This window comes from Phragmites australis, chromosome 12 (assembly GCF_958298935.1).
Source record: "Phragmites australis chromosome 12, lpPhrAust1.1, whole genome shotgun sequence".
Lineage (NCBI taxonomy): Eukaryota > Viridiplantae > Streptophyta > Magnoliopsida > Poales > Poaceae > Phragmites > Phragmites australis.
In genome coordinates, this window is record NC_084932.1 from 7,813,093 (window position 1) to 7,828,814 (window position 15,722).

Consider the following 15,722-nt stretch of genomic DNA (forward strand, 5'->3'; position numbering starts at 1 on the left):
AAGGAAATGAAAATGTTTGCCGGGAAATCTGATTCCATAACTCCATTTGACTTTTTAAAGTATGATGGATATTTTTGTATTGCTACGTACTTTAGGGTCCTTCTCTATTAAGTACGTTTATCTTCAATTATTGTGACATATTTTTTCTTAATCTAAGGACGCTTTATCTTCAATTATTGGGACATATATTTTCTTAATCTAATGCCGATTAATTAACAAACAAACTACTTTCCTTGTTAATGTAGCTGAATCCGATGCTGTAGTACAGCAGCATCAAATTGCGGTATAGTAACCTCTGAAGATTCTAAGTTAGTGTTGCATGAAGGTTGGTGCATGCTTAGGGCCCTTGGCAATAAAACTAAGAAATCCTTCTCTTTTCTATGGAATTTTCCAAGCTAAGGCAGAGGCCAGAAGAAATAACAACTAGCATAGAAATTCTATGTCCACTGTTTGTTTCACTACAAGGCAAGTTTTATTAAACAGAAAATCCTGTCTTTGCCTTTAGTCTTGTCAAGTACCGCATTTTCACTTTCCCCAACCCTCCCCTCCCATGGAATGTTTTTTGTGCAAATGGTGCATGCCAGGACATGGCATGAACAATGACTCAAGAGTAGGAGAAGAAGAAACCAAATCATCAGAAACTCTGTATTTTTTTCTTTTTTGAAACTTTTAAGTTTGTAGAATTTGCATGCTTGGTTCATAGGACACGTAAATTGAAGTCCCATTGATGACAACTTTTTTTGTTAATTAACAAGTTCCCTGAAAATAGTTCGTAAAACAGAAGTCATTTAGTTCCTGCATCCTGATATTTAATCAGTGCAACTGTAATTAAATTGCATAATGGCACAGCTGTTGCATTATTCCTCATTCCTTTTGTTCCACAAAAAAAACGTAATTATTCACCCAATTCTCCTAGCTACTTTAACCACTACTATCTCCTCCAATACAAAATAATGAAAGAAGAATATATGTGGGGTTGAGCTGTTTCAAATGGCTAGGAATCATGCACCATCGATTTTGTTTTCCACTAAAATTATATTTTCGGTGAAATTGTTCAACCTACACTTTTCGCAATCCGATTTGCCCACACATCTGGTGACACACTTTGTCCCACAAAGTGCATTGGAGCAATAACATCAACACCATCATTAAACTATACCATAAACAGTTCAAAAGCTACCCTCCATTTTTCTTGTGAAGTATATCTATCTGAGTATAAAGCAAATCTAACATTATCCCTCACCTATGGAGCTAGGACCATATGCATATGACTATATGAGGGGTGAAAAGATGTGTGAGAGAGAAGGGAATATATAGCATGACTTGTTCCTATTGGGACAGTTAAATACTCAAGTGTGGGTTCAACTGTGGTTCACCTTTAATTAGTTCCATATCCTACATTCCTCTCAAAAAACTTGTTTGATGTCGATGTGTAGGAATCCATATGCTAATACTAAAAAACTATAGCTGTTTGAGTCAAACCTACTATCCAAATGAAATACCAATGGAAGAAGCCTTTGATGCATGAGGCACCTCATTCCAAAGGCATTTGATTCCCCCACCCAAGAGTTGACCTCCGAATATAATTTCTTGCACTCTCTCCTCTCTCCTGTCTCCTCTCCTCTCTCTCTCTCCCCTCATATAGTGGAAGCTCGCTTTCCTCTGTTGCTATTCCTTTTCCCCAAGTCATAATTAAGGCCAATAGTGGTCTTCTTGATGCAGAGGCTTCTCTCAAGAATTTCTTGAGAAGATGACACTCTTACGGGACCATGGTCATACACAACATAGCATCTATAGCTCTTTCTCTCTCTACCACTCTCTCTCTGGGCCCACAAATGAGTGCATGCACAAGAGGGAGTGTGCTATAACTCTCATGCACCATCTCTCTCTTCTTCTTCCTCACTTTACTCTCATGACACATGAGGGCATATAAGGCATGAAGGTGTTCAAGGGCAAGATTAGGGCAGCCATAGGATCACTCATGGACCACGCGGGCACGGCATCCACCAATGCTTCATCGGCTGCCATCCCGGACCGGGCTCTCCTCGCCGACATCGAGACTGCCATCGAGCGGAGCACTGGCAGCGGCGGCGGGGGCCACGACGACCGGCACGTCCATGAGATCCTCTTCCTCGTCTCCAACGCGCCTGGCGCGATCACCTTCCTCTCCCGACGCATCACGGCGCGCCTCGAAGCCGCGCGCGCCCCGGCCGCCGCACTCCGGTCGCTCCTCCTCGTCCACCGCCTCCTCCGCGCCGGCGACCGCTACTTCGAGCAGGACCTCCGAAGCCTCTGGGCGTCCCGGGACCTCCGCGTCGGCGCACCCCGGTGCAGCTGCTCGCCACTCGCCGCCGGCGTCGACTACGTCAACGCCGGCGCCGCGGCCGCCACGGGCGCTTGCGCCTTCGTCCACGGCTACTCGGCCTACCTCGAGGAGCGCATGCAGTGGGTGATCAACCAAGCCGGCAACCTGGAGCCCGCGCGGCCTTCGCCGCCACCTCACCACGACGGCAAGCTCCCGCATCCTCCCTCCTCTTCCCACGACGCCGACGTGGAGACGCTCCTCTTCAAGCTCGCCATGTGCCAGAGGCTGCTCGACCTCACCATCCAGCTGCTGCCGGACAACAACACGAGCGCATGCGCCGCCGCCAGGTCGGCCTTCGGCATTGTGCTCCGGGAGAGCTTCAAGGTCTACGACGCCTTCATGGAAGGCCTCGACGCGATGCTGCTGCGATCGAGGAGCCTCGACGGGCTAAGCAAGCCCCTGAGGCTCTCGGCGAACGAGATAATGAGGAAGGCAAGCGCTCAGACGCCGGAGCTCAAGGAGTTCTACCACAAGTGCAAGAGGAGCAACGGGAGCAAGAGCCTCGATTACCCTCTCGTAAGGGTGGTCACGCCGGCGCAGGCCTCGGAGATGGAGATGGAATCCGTGCCGATCCCAGAAGAGGACTGCCAGGAGAAGGAGGTAAGTGACGGTAGCGGCGGCGCGCCGTTGGTGCGCAAGATGGAGACGACGATCAGCACGGTGTGGGTCGAGTTCGACGACGACGACCAGCAGATCGCTGGTGATGGTGATCACTCCTTGAAAGCCGTGCAGCCAAGCTAGCTAGCTCGTAGTTCTTGCAACTTCCAAGTATGTTTAATTTTGGGTGCTCCGGATTGGACGGTCTCCTCTCTTCTTGATCTTCTTCGTGTGCAAGGTTAATTATTTATTTTGAAGGATTTGTGTCTTCAATCAGCTGTGAATAATCCAATAATTCTTCTTTCCTCTCAAATTTTGTGTTTGTTCCCCTTCTGGTCTATGATCTTTATGGTAGCTCACTATCACTTCCATGTAGCTTGTGTTTGTGCTCTTGCCATCATTACCTGGTGATTATGCATTCTTCTCCTTTTATTTGCCATGCATAGTTAAAAGGTGTAACAAGTACACATTGCACTTCAATCAACTGTCAAGATTGGCATGAACTAATGTTTGGGGTGAATATCATGAATTAAGTTATTTGGATTATTTGCCTAGCCTTGTCCAACAAAGCGAGGAGTACATAACGGTTCTTCCTGTTTAACCATGCTCAGTAGCAAGCCTAAGCAAGCATAGGCAAAGAAACCAAGCATGCCCTGCCACGTGAAGATATTATTGGGTATATGTAGAAAATAGATAGCGACCCAATCAATATGTATAACTAAAAAAATACTATAGAAATTAACAAAAAGGGGAACATAGGGCACACATATAGGCTGAGTGAGTACTCAACCTTCTGCACTATCAAGTGTCTTGGATTTGTTAGGACTAACTGAAATTGCAGCACTTATATTTAAGGTGCCAATTTCAAACCCACTTAGAGATAGCTTAAATTTTGAAACTAAATAGGAGTGATGTGTGTTTTATTCTGTTATCACTATTACAGAAAATATAATCAGTACCGGTTCATAACAGGTAACACTGCCGGTGTTTGAACCAGGACTAAATAAGCTACAGTGATAATCAAACAATTATCATTGATGGTTCAGAATCGACAGTGATAATCGGTTCTAGAATTAAGTTTTCTCACTGTTAAAAAAATCAAAATTAAAAAAATTGGCACTGACCCCCCTAGGCTAACTACACCGTTGCGCGTCACAAGTCACGTGATTTTGAAATCTCCTTACCATCTCACGTATCACTAATTGCTAATAGCAATGAAGTTTTTTTTTCTTTTTGACCCTTATTTTCAATGGTTATTTGGGCATCTAAATGACTTCAAATAAAAACGTTGTCAACTACATAGACGTAGATTTCGTTGAGAGTTACAATATTTATTTAAATTATTTTCCATCCAACTTTGTATGAATATCTTGTGAATTTTATAATGTCATACAAAAAAACACGTAAACCAACACTTGTTTTCATCAGCTTCAACGTGAACCAACTTAAGCATTACATATTATCATTTCACTATATAATTACTACCATTAGAGATTATCATTTGCCTAACTTATATTTTTTTTATCATTCTATATTTCATCCAACTTGGAACTGAATTAACCCACATGAAAGTCAAAGAAGAGCATTGTATATACAACATGTTAATCTTTTTTAAGTAGTCATGCATTGCATATATTATTATTTCATCATTTCATTACTAGTTTTTATCCCTTTTCATCTACGTTAGGAATGCCAGGTACTCCCATGAGTGAACAGCGATGAAAGGAGTTGAGCTCAATAAAGGAAGGCCAAGTACTCCCATGAGTGAACTGTGACGAAAAGAGTTGAGCTCCATAAGTTACGAACAAAAAAAAATGTTTGTTGATCATATTTTGGCACATAGATTGCTTCAAATGAAAAGGTTATCAATCTCATCGAGTGCTACAATTTTTTGAGATACTAAGTTGAAATGTGCCTTGGTTTGCATATAATGAGTTATTGATAATGTTGGATTTGAGATGATTTTGGTTGGCATGAGCTTGTTTGTGCGTGTTCTTATTTATGGCTAACCAAAGTTTGAATTGGAGTAGATTATTTCAGAGTCTAGAAAAAATGCCTCATCGGAACATCTGGTGTGTGGGTTCTTGACTACATCGGATAGTCCGGTGGTACGATGAAGTGAGCACTGGAGCATTTTTCGTACTGAAGAAGAAATGGGAGCAAACACTAGATAGTCTAGCGTTTCAGTGTGAGCATCGGAGGATATCGTCGGATCTTTTGTTGCAGAGAGGTTGTAGAAAGGTGGTTTTGTGGATTTGCACACACCAAATTATCTGGTGATAGGTATGAGATCACCAGAAGGTTCCATCGGACCTTCTCTTGCAGAGAGCAAAATTTTCCTGAAACAGATAGTGCTACACTCACCGGATGGTCTGGTGTTCAGAGGCAAAACACGCTGGATCATCCGGTGTTCACGTTTTCAGTGCAATGTATTTTGAACTAAGGATTTATGATTTTAGTTTTGAACTAACTTGGTTGGAGTTGGAGAAACATGTTTGCTTGTCTCATGGTGTGCAGGTGATGGATGCAACTTGTCGGTCGATGGCGGGATGATCGGGGCTAAGCGAGAGGCTTGGTGCCGGATGATCAAGGAGGCCGGGCGGAATCAAGAGTGGTCCTAGCTGTAGATGTGGAGATCAGGCAAAGCATGAAGCGGAGGATTAAGACGGCGTGTTGACAAAGTCAAGCGAAGGGGATGCCGGTACAAGTGACAAGACGGCCTGAGGAATTAGAAGTGAGAGAGACTTGTCAGCGGTCAAGATCTCAAGATGGAGGACACGTGTCATCATCAGAGTGCTCGCTTCAGGTGGAAGCAAGTGGCGACTAGTCACGCTTTGAGAAGCGTGCTAGGGTTTCGTGGTTTGGCCTCAAAACCATAGGAGGACTGGAGGAGTACGTGACACCATCGTGAAGCTTGTGTCGAGGTGAAGCTAAGTCATGGCGCCAAGCTCGTCCAATAAATGGAGAAGAAAATAAACCAAAATGCCCTCGGTGGTAGGTGAGAGTGTACTACAAGAGGGGGGTATTTTGGGAAAAATGTAGAAAACTTAGGGATTAAGTTTTGTAGGCCTATAAATAGAGGGGTAGGGCTATGGGAGGACTAAAACCAGCCACTTGAGCCCCTTGTGCCATCCATATGATAGCCTTGTGCTAGGGTTTCAGAGCAGAGGAAGAGGAGTGCTTAGCCTATGTATTAGGTGAGGGCTTTGTGAGAAAAAATCTTTGTAATCTGCTTAAGATAGGGCTACCTCTACTGCAATAAAGTTTTATGTTTCTTCATGTTATTGTGCTCACCTCCTTCTAGCTTTACTCTATTGATTCCCTTGCAAGTTTGCAAGTTTTTTGGTTTCGAGATTTAACTTTCGTTTTTTTTTTTGCCTGAAATTTCAGCACCTTGTGAGGTCATTCTTCTACACATGCTTATGTGATGGGGTCTTGAAATTTCTTGCCTCTAGACAATTAATTTGGAGAGTTTCGTTACTCGGTGTTCATCTTTTTTTTTTGTTTGCAAGTTGTGATCTTTCGGGTGCTAAGACACATGGATTGATCTTAAATGGAGCCTATGGTTCATATACCATTCGCAGAGTCATATTATCTCGATTTTCTCTTGTTAAAACTTCTCTCTATTTTTTCTTCTGCTTGAGTTTTGAGGTGCATTAGGTGATCCAAATAGGAGAAGGCTATCGATTTTGCAAGAAGTTTGTTGAGGAACCTATTCAGCCCCCTCTAGTCGTCAATCTCGGTCCTACAATTGGTATTAGAGCCGGTTTGATCACTTATTGACCTTAACCGGCTTTGTGATCCATAGGTGACAATCGAGAGAAGTGGGAAAATTCCATTCTTCGATGGTTGAGATTTTTCCTACTGGAAGGTGCACATGGAGGCTTATCTCCTAAGCCAAGGAAGCGCAATATGGGATATTGTGGACTCCAACTATGTTATTCCTGCTGCTTGTTCTTCTTTGGTCCAGATTGAACAATATGAGGCTAACAACAAGGCTCGCAATATATTTTTCACTTGCCTCAGTTGTAATGAGTTTGACAAAGTTCAGCACCTCCGTACTACTTGCGAGATTTGATCGACTCTTAGTGTCTTTCAAGAGGGCATTAATTAGATTAAGTACAGATGCCAAAGCACTTGCAACCAAGAATACTAAATGTTTTGTGCAAGAGCCCGATGAATCTTTGAATGCTATGTTTGCTCGTTTTGATAGAATTGTGAGTAACCTTAGATCTACTGGTGTTTTGCCCTACTCTAATCATGAGAGGGTAATCAAGCTTCTCTATGCTCTTGATCATAGCATATACGAAGTGAAGATCTCGAGCATTAAAAAGCCACCAAGTTATGAAACATTAACTTGTGACGAACTCTTCAGCAAGCTCAAGTCCATCGAGATAGCCAAGGCGGCTTGGATTGGCCTTGGAAACCCTCTGTCTCAGAATATGGTGTTGGTTTTCAGATCAAATGATGCCAATCAGGCTGGAGCTATCTTTTCTTGTGTCAACACCTCACCAAGTGGTTTTGCTTTGTCTTCCTTGGTTTCTATCACAGAGGAGCAGGTGGATATACTAGATGATGAGGATCTTGGTCTCATCGTGAAGAAGTTCACCTGCTTCTACAACAATAGGAGAGACCGAAGGAGAGGGGGCTCCCGTGCTTGTTTTGAGGGTGGTGATACCACTCACTTCAAGGCAGACTACCCCAAGCTTAACAAGAGGGAGGACATCAACCATGACTACAACAAGCACAAGAAGAAGAATAAGAAGCCCTTCTTAGAGAAGAACCATGATAAGATGGCCAAGAAGTCAACTAAGGCAGCTTCTATGGCATTCATGGCAGCTCTCAGTGACATCAACACCTCATCAAGTGAGAAGAAGAGCTCGAAGGAGGAGGAACCGCAAGTGAAGTACAAGAAAAAGGCTAAGGACTTCATCAGCCTCTGCTTCATGGTGGACAACAACAACGATAGTGACTTTGAGCTTGATCCCTCCAAGGTATTGCCTTCCTATGACCAGCTTTTCATCCAAGTCGATACCTTGAATGATGCTCTCATTAGCTAGGATAGGTTACTTAAGAAAGCCATGCGTGAGTTAAAGGAGCTTAGGCTTAAGTATGAGTCTGTTTCTTCTGAGCTTGAGTTGCTTAGGCCTAGGGCCAAGGATGAGAATGAGGATTGTAAGAGTTGCTTGGTTGTCATGAGTAAGCTTACCAAGCTTCAAACCGTGTATGCTCAAGTCGCCATTCGACTTGAGACTGCCCAAAAGAAGCTCCTTGAGGAGGAGTTTAGACCTACTCTCTTAGGCGCTTGCAAGAATTACCATTTGCTTTTAGAGGATGCTGAAGTGAAAGACAAGCACATAAAGGAGCTAGATTCTAGATTAGGGAGTGCTGAGAGTTCTACAAATGTGTAGACTAAGTGTCCCATCTTCATGATCCTTAAGGACAAGCTCAACTGGGTTACAAGGCAAGTTGAAAAGCTCATGGCTGAGAATGAGTACCTTCTTTCTCTTGTGGAGAATTGCTTAGAAGGTAAGGGCAAAATGGATTTGATCTTGGACAAGACCAAGATGTGTGCTGATAAGGCTGGGTTAGCTTTGGATTTAGGCTTTGAGAGAGTTGCTTACACCAGTTCTGGCAAGACTGTTTTTACCCCACCCACTATCCTAGAGTCAGAGAAAGCCAAGATCAATGCTTCACAACCCATGCCAGAAAAGAACAAGCCTATACCTCAACTTACAAAGAAGAAACCCACACCCAAGAGTGCTTCATAGCCTAAGATGAGGGCATCTATAAGAGAGCATAGAGAGACTGACAGTCGAGTTTATGAACTTTGGTGGCTTGGATGTCTTCTCAGGTGTTTATGAACTTCTCTAGGCTCCAGCACCCTTAAATGACTGAGTGGAGGGGTATTTATAGCCTCAAACTTGTGCACTAGCCGTTAACCCAACGGCTCTAAAAAGCTGTTAACACCGGATGATCCGGTGAGAACAGTAGTACTAACACCGGATCATCCGGTGAGTACACTCTCACAAACTAGCCATTGGAACCCCCACTCAAGTCTCTGTGAACACCGGATTATCCTGTGATGACTCACTGAACACTGGACAAATGCACCGGATAATCCTATGTGTATATGTTCATTGTGATGCTCTTTGCAAATAATAGTCCGGTGTGTTCATTTTGTGAACACCGGATCATCCTGTGATAACTTATTGAACACCGGACAAATGCACCGGACTATCCTATGTGCATATCTTCATTTTGGAGCTCTCTGGAAATATTAGTCCGGTGTGTTCATTTTGTGAACACCGGATCATCCTGTGATGCAAAAGATTCCGCTTCAAATTTTCTGTGAACACCGGACTATTTTTCATTGAACTCACCGGATTATCCTATGCAGTACCGGACTATCCTGTCAGGCAAATTTCAGCAAAATATCGTTATGTATTTTGGGCATAACTTTTCGCTCCGAACTCCGATTTTGATGATCTTTGGCTCTATGGAAAGCTTGTGAAGATCTCTACAAGATTATACAAAAATCTATTCCATTTGATCACATCAAAATTCATGGAACAAGTCTAATTCATTCCTCTCTTTGTTCCGGCTTCGGCGACTTCTCTTTTGTTGCATCCATGAGACCTACTAAAGCATATACTTGACAAACATGTTAGTCCCAATTACTATATTGTCATTAATCACCAAAATCATAATCATAACCTAATAGGGCTATTTTCGCTACAAAAGGTAGAGTGAAGGCCAAAGAAACAGTAAAGGTAAATGAGAGTTTTACTCTCAAAGATATGGCTTTGGTTGAGAATCTCGGATACAACCTACTTCCTGCATCTTAGTTGCTAGATGAGGACTTGGAAGCGGGATACAACCTACTTCTTGTATCTCAGTTGCTAGATGAGGACTTGGAAGTGCGCTTCAAGCGTGATACTTCTCGAGTTCTTGATTATTCTGGTGCTTTGATTTTTAAGATTTCTTGAGTTAGGAGAGTTTTTGCAGCCAATTTTTCTAAGGTTTTTGGTTCTTCTCGGTGTTTACTTGCTCAACCTTCTTCTAAGCTTTGGATGTGGCAAAGGAGATTATGGTACATGAGCTTTGATTTTCTTACTCGTTTGAGTGCCCTAGGCTTGATCCGAGGATTTTTCCCAAACTCAAGTTTGAGAAGAACCTTGTTTGTGCTCCTTGTCGGCATGGTAAGATGGTTGCCACTCCTCACCCACCAGTCAATCTAGTGATGACTGAACCACCATGAGAATTTCTCCATACGGATACTGTTGATCCTTTCTGGGTTCGTTCGGCAGGTGAGAAGTGGTATGTACTTGTTATTATTGATGATTACTCTCGCTACTCTTAGGTCTTCTTTCTTGTAAGAAAGGATGAAGTGTTCTCACACTTTCAGAGCTTAGCTTTGAGATTATTCAAAGAACTCCTAGGTGTATTAAACGTAATTCGTAGTGATAATGGCATCGAGTTCAAGAACTATCTCTTTGATGCTTTCTGCCTTAAACATGGTATTGAGCATCAATATTCTGTCCCACGCATTCCTTAATAGAATGATGTGGTTGAAAGAAAGAATATGACTTCGGTGGAGATGGCTAGGATGATGCTCGATGAGCATATGACACCTAGTAAGTTTTGGACTGAGGCCATTAGCATAACGTGCTATATCTCAAATCATATTTTCTTGCGCTCGATCTTGAGTTTGACTTCTTATAAGTTGTGCTTTGGGAGGAAACTGAAAGTTTCACATCTGAGAATTTTGGTTGCCGGTGCTTCATCCTAATGTGTGGCAATGTTGACAAGTTTGAATCGCACTCTTCTGATGGCATTTTCTTGGGGCATTCTCTTCATAGTCATGCTTATAGGGTTTACAATCTTGACACTAATACCATCATGGAATCATGTGGTGTGACTTGAGATGAGTCAACCCACTACGCCAGAATAGCACATTAGTGATGGGTGATAACCGTCATTAGTGACGGTTACTGCACCCATCACTTTGATTGCATCACTAATTATAAAACATTAGTGACAGGTTGGGACCCGTCACTAATGACAATCACCAGAGATAGGTTATAATTGAGACCCGTCACTAAAATGCGTCTCCTATGGCTTGACCAGGCCTGTTGCCCGTCACTGTGACCGTCATTAGTGACGGGTGTATGTACTGCCCGTCACTAATTATCAATCCCCAGTGACAGGTAGCTTTCCAACCTGTCTTTGGGACTCAATCATTAGTGAAGGGTGTTAACCACAACCCGTCACTAATTATCTAAAACCAGTGACAGGTAGCTACAAGTCGTCACTGGTGACTGAGTCATCAGCGACGTGTTATGAGTCATTAGTGATGGGTATCTTTCCAACCCATCTCTAATGACTGAGTTCCAGAGACAGGTTGGAAAGCTACCCGTCACTGGGACTCCGTGATCAGTGGCGGGTGAATTTACCACCCGACGCTAATATTCTCATCCCCAGAAGGGATTTACCTGTTTTCTGGCTGCATTCTGAAGCAATGTCAGGATTTTGTAGTCGTCTTCTCCTGCAAATAAGAAACCTCACATTCATGCCATACCCACATTGTAGGGACCAAGTCACGAGATATGCAACCAAAAATTACATAATCAAAAGTCCTCAAAATGTACAACGGCGCAAGTCCACATCAAGATAGTTACAAATTATATAAGTCAAAATTGCAACAACAAATTACATAAGTCAGAGCCCAACCTCCCTACAATAGAACTCATCTTTTGAAGTGATGACTTCGGTCATTAAGGACGAGGCAATTTGTGCTCGAATGTTGGAGAGTGCAGACTCCTCAATGTTGCTGCCCGGTAAGTTGAATTCCTGCTAAATTAAAGTAGTTATGGAAAAAGTATGCAACTAGCGTGAGAAAAATCATTCTATCATCGGATATTTGTAATGAATAAAAGCAGCTATGAAAAGACTATGCAATTATCTTATATCTGGGGATTTCATATCCTTTCCTGCCATGAATAGCAGCATGTGACGCGTAACGTAGAATCCACAGGAGTTGCCTGGTGGTTGTTGGTTACACTAGAAAGAGAAAAAACCATCAGTTCAAAAGGAAAAAAATATAGTAGTAAAGTATTTGCAAATATGTCTGTTGGCACTTACCGTGAAGATAGTCTTATGTGTCAGTGTGCGGGGTTCCTTCGGGTCATACTTTGAATCACAGCGCATATACATGTCAAAAGCCCTACATGCAAAGAGGGATCCAATAGTCAACATTTTGTGTAAGTTTGAAAAGTTCAATATGTAACCTAAGTCATTAAGAGCTCACTCGTCGAGAATTTTTTTGACGAAAGTATAGTCATGTTGTCCCCGTTCGCTGTTAGGTCCCATCACTAGTCTTGATGAATCAAGGTACCATACCAAGTTCCACTTGGAGGCAATGACTAGTAAGATCCAATGGCTACCTGTGTTGTGGCCGGCCATCAGGTAGTCCCTCTTCGAAAAGTGGCTCATTGCCCTAGCCACACATTCCACAACGAATTCCCTTTGTTGTTCCATCAAAGAAATCGTCATATTTTGGGGGTCAAGAAATCTGAAGGGCGCCTTCTTCCTCATTTCTTATATCAAATGTGTACAGATAAGAAATTAGTTAGATTGGATAATTTAGTGGTAATAATTAATGAACGTCTAGTTTGGAAGGGTTTACAATGTAAAGCATCGCAATAACCCCACGTCCAGCCCATCGAGGTTGAAGAGGTCGTATAAGTCATTGAAGCACACGAGGAAGTAGCCGTCCCTAATCAAGAAGTGACGATTTTGATTTTTGGTAATATAAGACAATGGAAACTTTCTTCTCGGCAATTGAGTCCTTATAAGACGACTTGAATTTCTTCGGTAGCTGCTTCTTGGACCCTGGCCTGGACTTCTTCTTCTCTGGGCTGCCCTCAGGTTGCTTACTTGTAGATGATGGAGTGAGCAAATGCTTCTTCTTCTTCTTCGGGCTGCCCTCAGGTTGCTTAACTATAGATGGTGGAGTGGGCAAAGGTGACACAACTAGCACATCTCGAGGCTGAGGTTGGGGTAGGGAACTTGAACGTCCAGGCGGATTGCTCATAGATGATGTGTGCACCATGATGTCCCCCTCTTCCATTGGATCCTTTGAAGATGAGCTTGACTTAGTTTTTGGATCTCATCATTAGGGGGGACAGGCAAATCTGTGTCCACGGCATTGGCACGCACAAAATTCACGAAGACCACAACATAGCTAAGACGTATCAGGACCGTATGTAACACCTAGACATTTGGATGCACCTGGCCCTTTTCAACCTCAACATAGTAGCCTCCAGGTCTTATGACTGGTGAGCACGGTATGGGCCCATCGAGAAGGTCTATGGTATCTGGCTCCACAGATGGAGAGAAGACAGGTTGTTCAATCTCCCTAGAGGCTTGACTACTCTTGTGTCCAGCAATGGGGCTACCACCCGCTGGTGCACTAGGAATTATGACTCCTCGTGCCGCAAACTTTTGCATGACGTCTTGATAAATGATCTCCTTGATTGACTGGGTCAATGCTTCCACATCTATTGGGACCGACCTCTTCCTCTTCTTATACATCCTGACGTGTTCGGGGAATCCTAACTTCCAGCCCTGGGAACTGGACACGCCTCGAATGCGACCTGGGTGCTCAGGGTTTCCCAGTGTAGTAGAGAGCACGTCATGTTCCTTGACCCTGGTGTATGAACCTTTGGAGGAGTGGGTTGCTATTTCTTTCACCTTTTGAGCGACTGTCTTAGTTTTGCTACATTTGAAGGTGATTTCTCCACTATCTGATAGCATACCCCTCAGACGCAAATATGATTGCGATGATCCTGGGAATTGAAACCAATTATTCTTGCGGCCTTCGTTGGCTAACTTTGCATCCTTCGCCTACCATTTATCCCTTTTCCCCATGTACCCACCTGTGCCCAGGTTGTGATTCTTCTTGTTCTTTGCCTGAAGCTGCTTCTTTGCTGAACTCTCCATTTGGAACATCTCAGAGCTCTTTAACACCAAAGCTTCCCAATCCTCTCTTTTAATATATGGGTACTTGTTGAAGGGCTCTAACTCTTTTGCCATATACTCGTTCACAAGCTTGCTCTTGTGGCTTCTCCAAAGTTCGGCGATCATTTTCATAGCAGCCCTACAAGCCTTCGCCTCCATGTTCCCCGAGAACTCCAGAAATATATTGACACCATCATTGAACAAGGCATTCTTTTGATCCACAATGAGGTCATCGAACTTCAGAAGGGTCAATGGAACCCTCTCCTAAGCATTAAGGCCTACGAGCTTCCGTAACATCTACAGGGCCTTCTTCTCCACAGGCACATCGTCATCATCGATTTCCATGACGGTAATCTTTTCAGTCAGTCACTTTGCTTGTGCCCTTGCCTTTCGTACTGTTGCTCTACTCGGACCTGGTTGCACAGATGTTTGACTAGGAGCTTGTGCTTCGTCAGAGGATCCCGATGACTCATTGGCAAATATCTAGTAGACACGAATATGCAGATACAATTGTATAAGTCTTAGTAACTATATTAACTTTTATATGAATTTATGAAAATATGATGTATTTTTTATCAAAAGCGAAGGTTCCTAGCTAATTTCTAATAGGCAAAGATAGGTCCTAATCCCATTCGGGGATATGTGGCCGAGTAGGTTTCCATGCTCTTGTATGATTTTGGAGAAAATTTTGGCAGCACCTCCCTGCTGCTCTCCAAATACACATCTTGACAACGAGCCGACAGGGTGTGTATCTGGAGAATAACAGGGAGACGCCACTGAAATTCTCTCTAGAACCATACAAGAGCACAAAAACCTACTACTCGGGCCACATATCCTCGAACTGTCCAAAGTACATGGACAATTCGGGAGCATCTTCTTATAAATATGACAAGTTACCAAGTCATATTTATAATTAAACACTTCCGAACGGGAGATGACGTAATAGGTTACGCAACCTAAATTCATTTTTGGGATTTTCTTACAAATTTAATTTTAACCATCATGCACTTGTTGTGCAATATGCATACATTAGTGACAAGAATATACAATAGCAGATAAACAAGACTAAGAATTAATGTGTGTTGTCAGGACTAAACATAAGCATATAAACATCAAGAACATATTTATGTCATCAAGTTTCACTCTCAGAAAGCAGGTTACGACTGATGTCTCCATCCAAACGCCAAATTGGCTATATCATATCATCAGTATGTGTGATAGCACACTCTTAATTCTTAGATCATTTCCAAGAACAGCTTGCACTGCAGCCTCCATATTTATACATATTGAAAAGCAAAATACTAACCATTGATTCACATACCCTCTATCTCCTATATTACCGTAAATACTACATAGAAATCGCAACTCAAGGGTCAAAATTCAGAACACATAGAGTTGAAGTATTCAATAGTAAGTGTTAAATGGGTAAGATAACAACGTGCCAAACTCATATGTGCTAATCTGCTAAGTTCATATTGTCGCACCTAAGTAGAATATGTTGTCACACACAACCTCATTTAGCCGCTGTCATCATCGAGTAATATAATCCGACATAACATTTGCATTCACCCTGGCACACAAAGTATGGCAAAATGCACAAAAGTAACTCACAATGGCACATGAGGATGATGGCACCAAGCGTCGGTGAGGAGGGGACAGTGAGAAACCTACCAAGATAGATGAGGACGATGGCAGTGCAGAGCACGGTGGCGTGGGATCCTTGGTGTCGGGGTGCTCA

The 15,722-nt window shown here is 43.0% G+C and overlaps 1 protein-coding gene across 1 annotated transcript; it reads left to right on the forward strand.

Annotated features, from left to right (window-relative positions):
• Nucleotides 1–1,807: 1,807 nt before the first annotated feature.
• LOC133887338 (putative clathrin assembly protein At1g33340) lies at nt 1,808–3,210 on the forward strand. Its single transcript, XM_062327266.1, has one exon. It carries the CDS (start codon nt 1,937–1,939, stop codon nt 3,104–3,106), a length of 1,170 nt encoding a protein of 389 aa, XP_062183250.1. The 5' UTR covers nt 1,808–1,936; the 3' UTR covers nt 3,107–3,210.
• Nucleotides 3,211–15,722: the final 12,512 nt, after the last annotated feature.

Coding starts and splice junctions, on each gene's coding strand:
- LOC133887338 (XM_062327266.1), top strand. CDS start 1,937: ATGAAGGTGTTCAAGGGCAAGATTAGGGCAGCCATAGGATCACTCATG.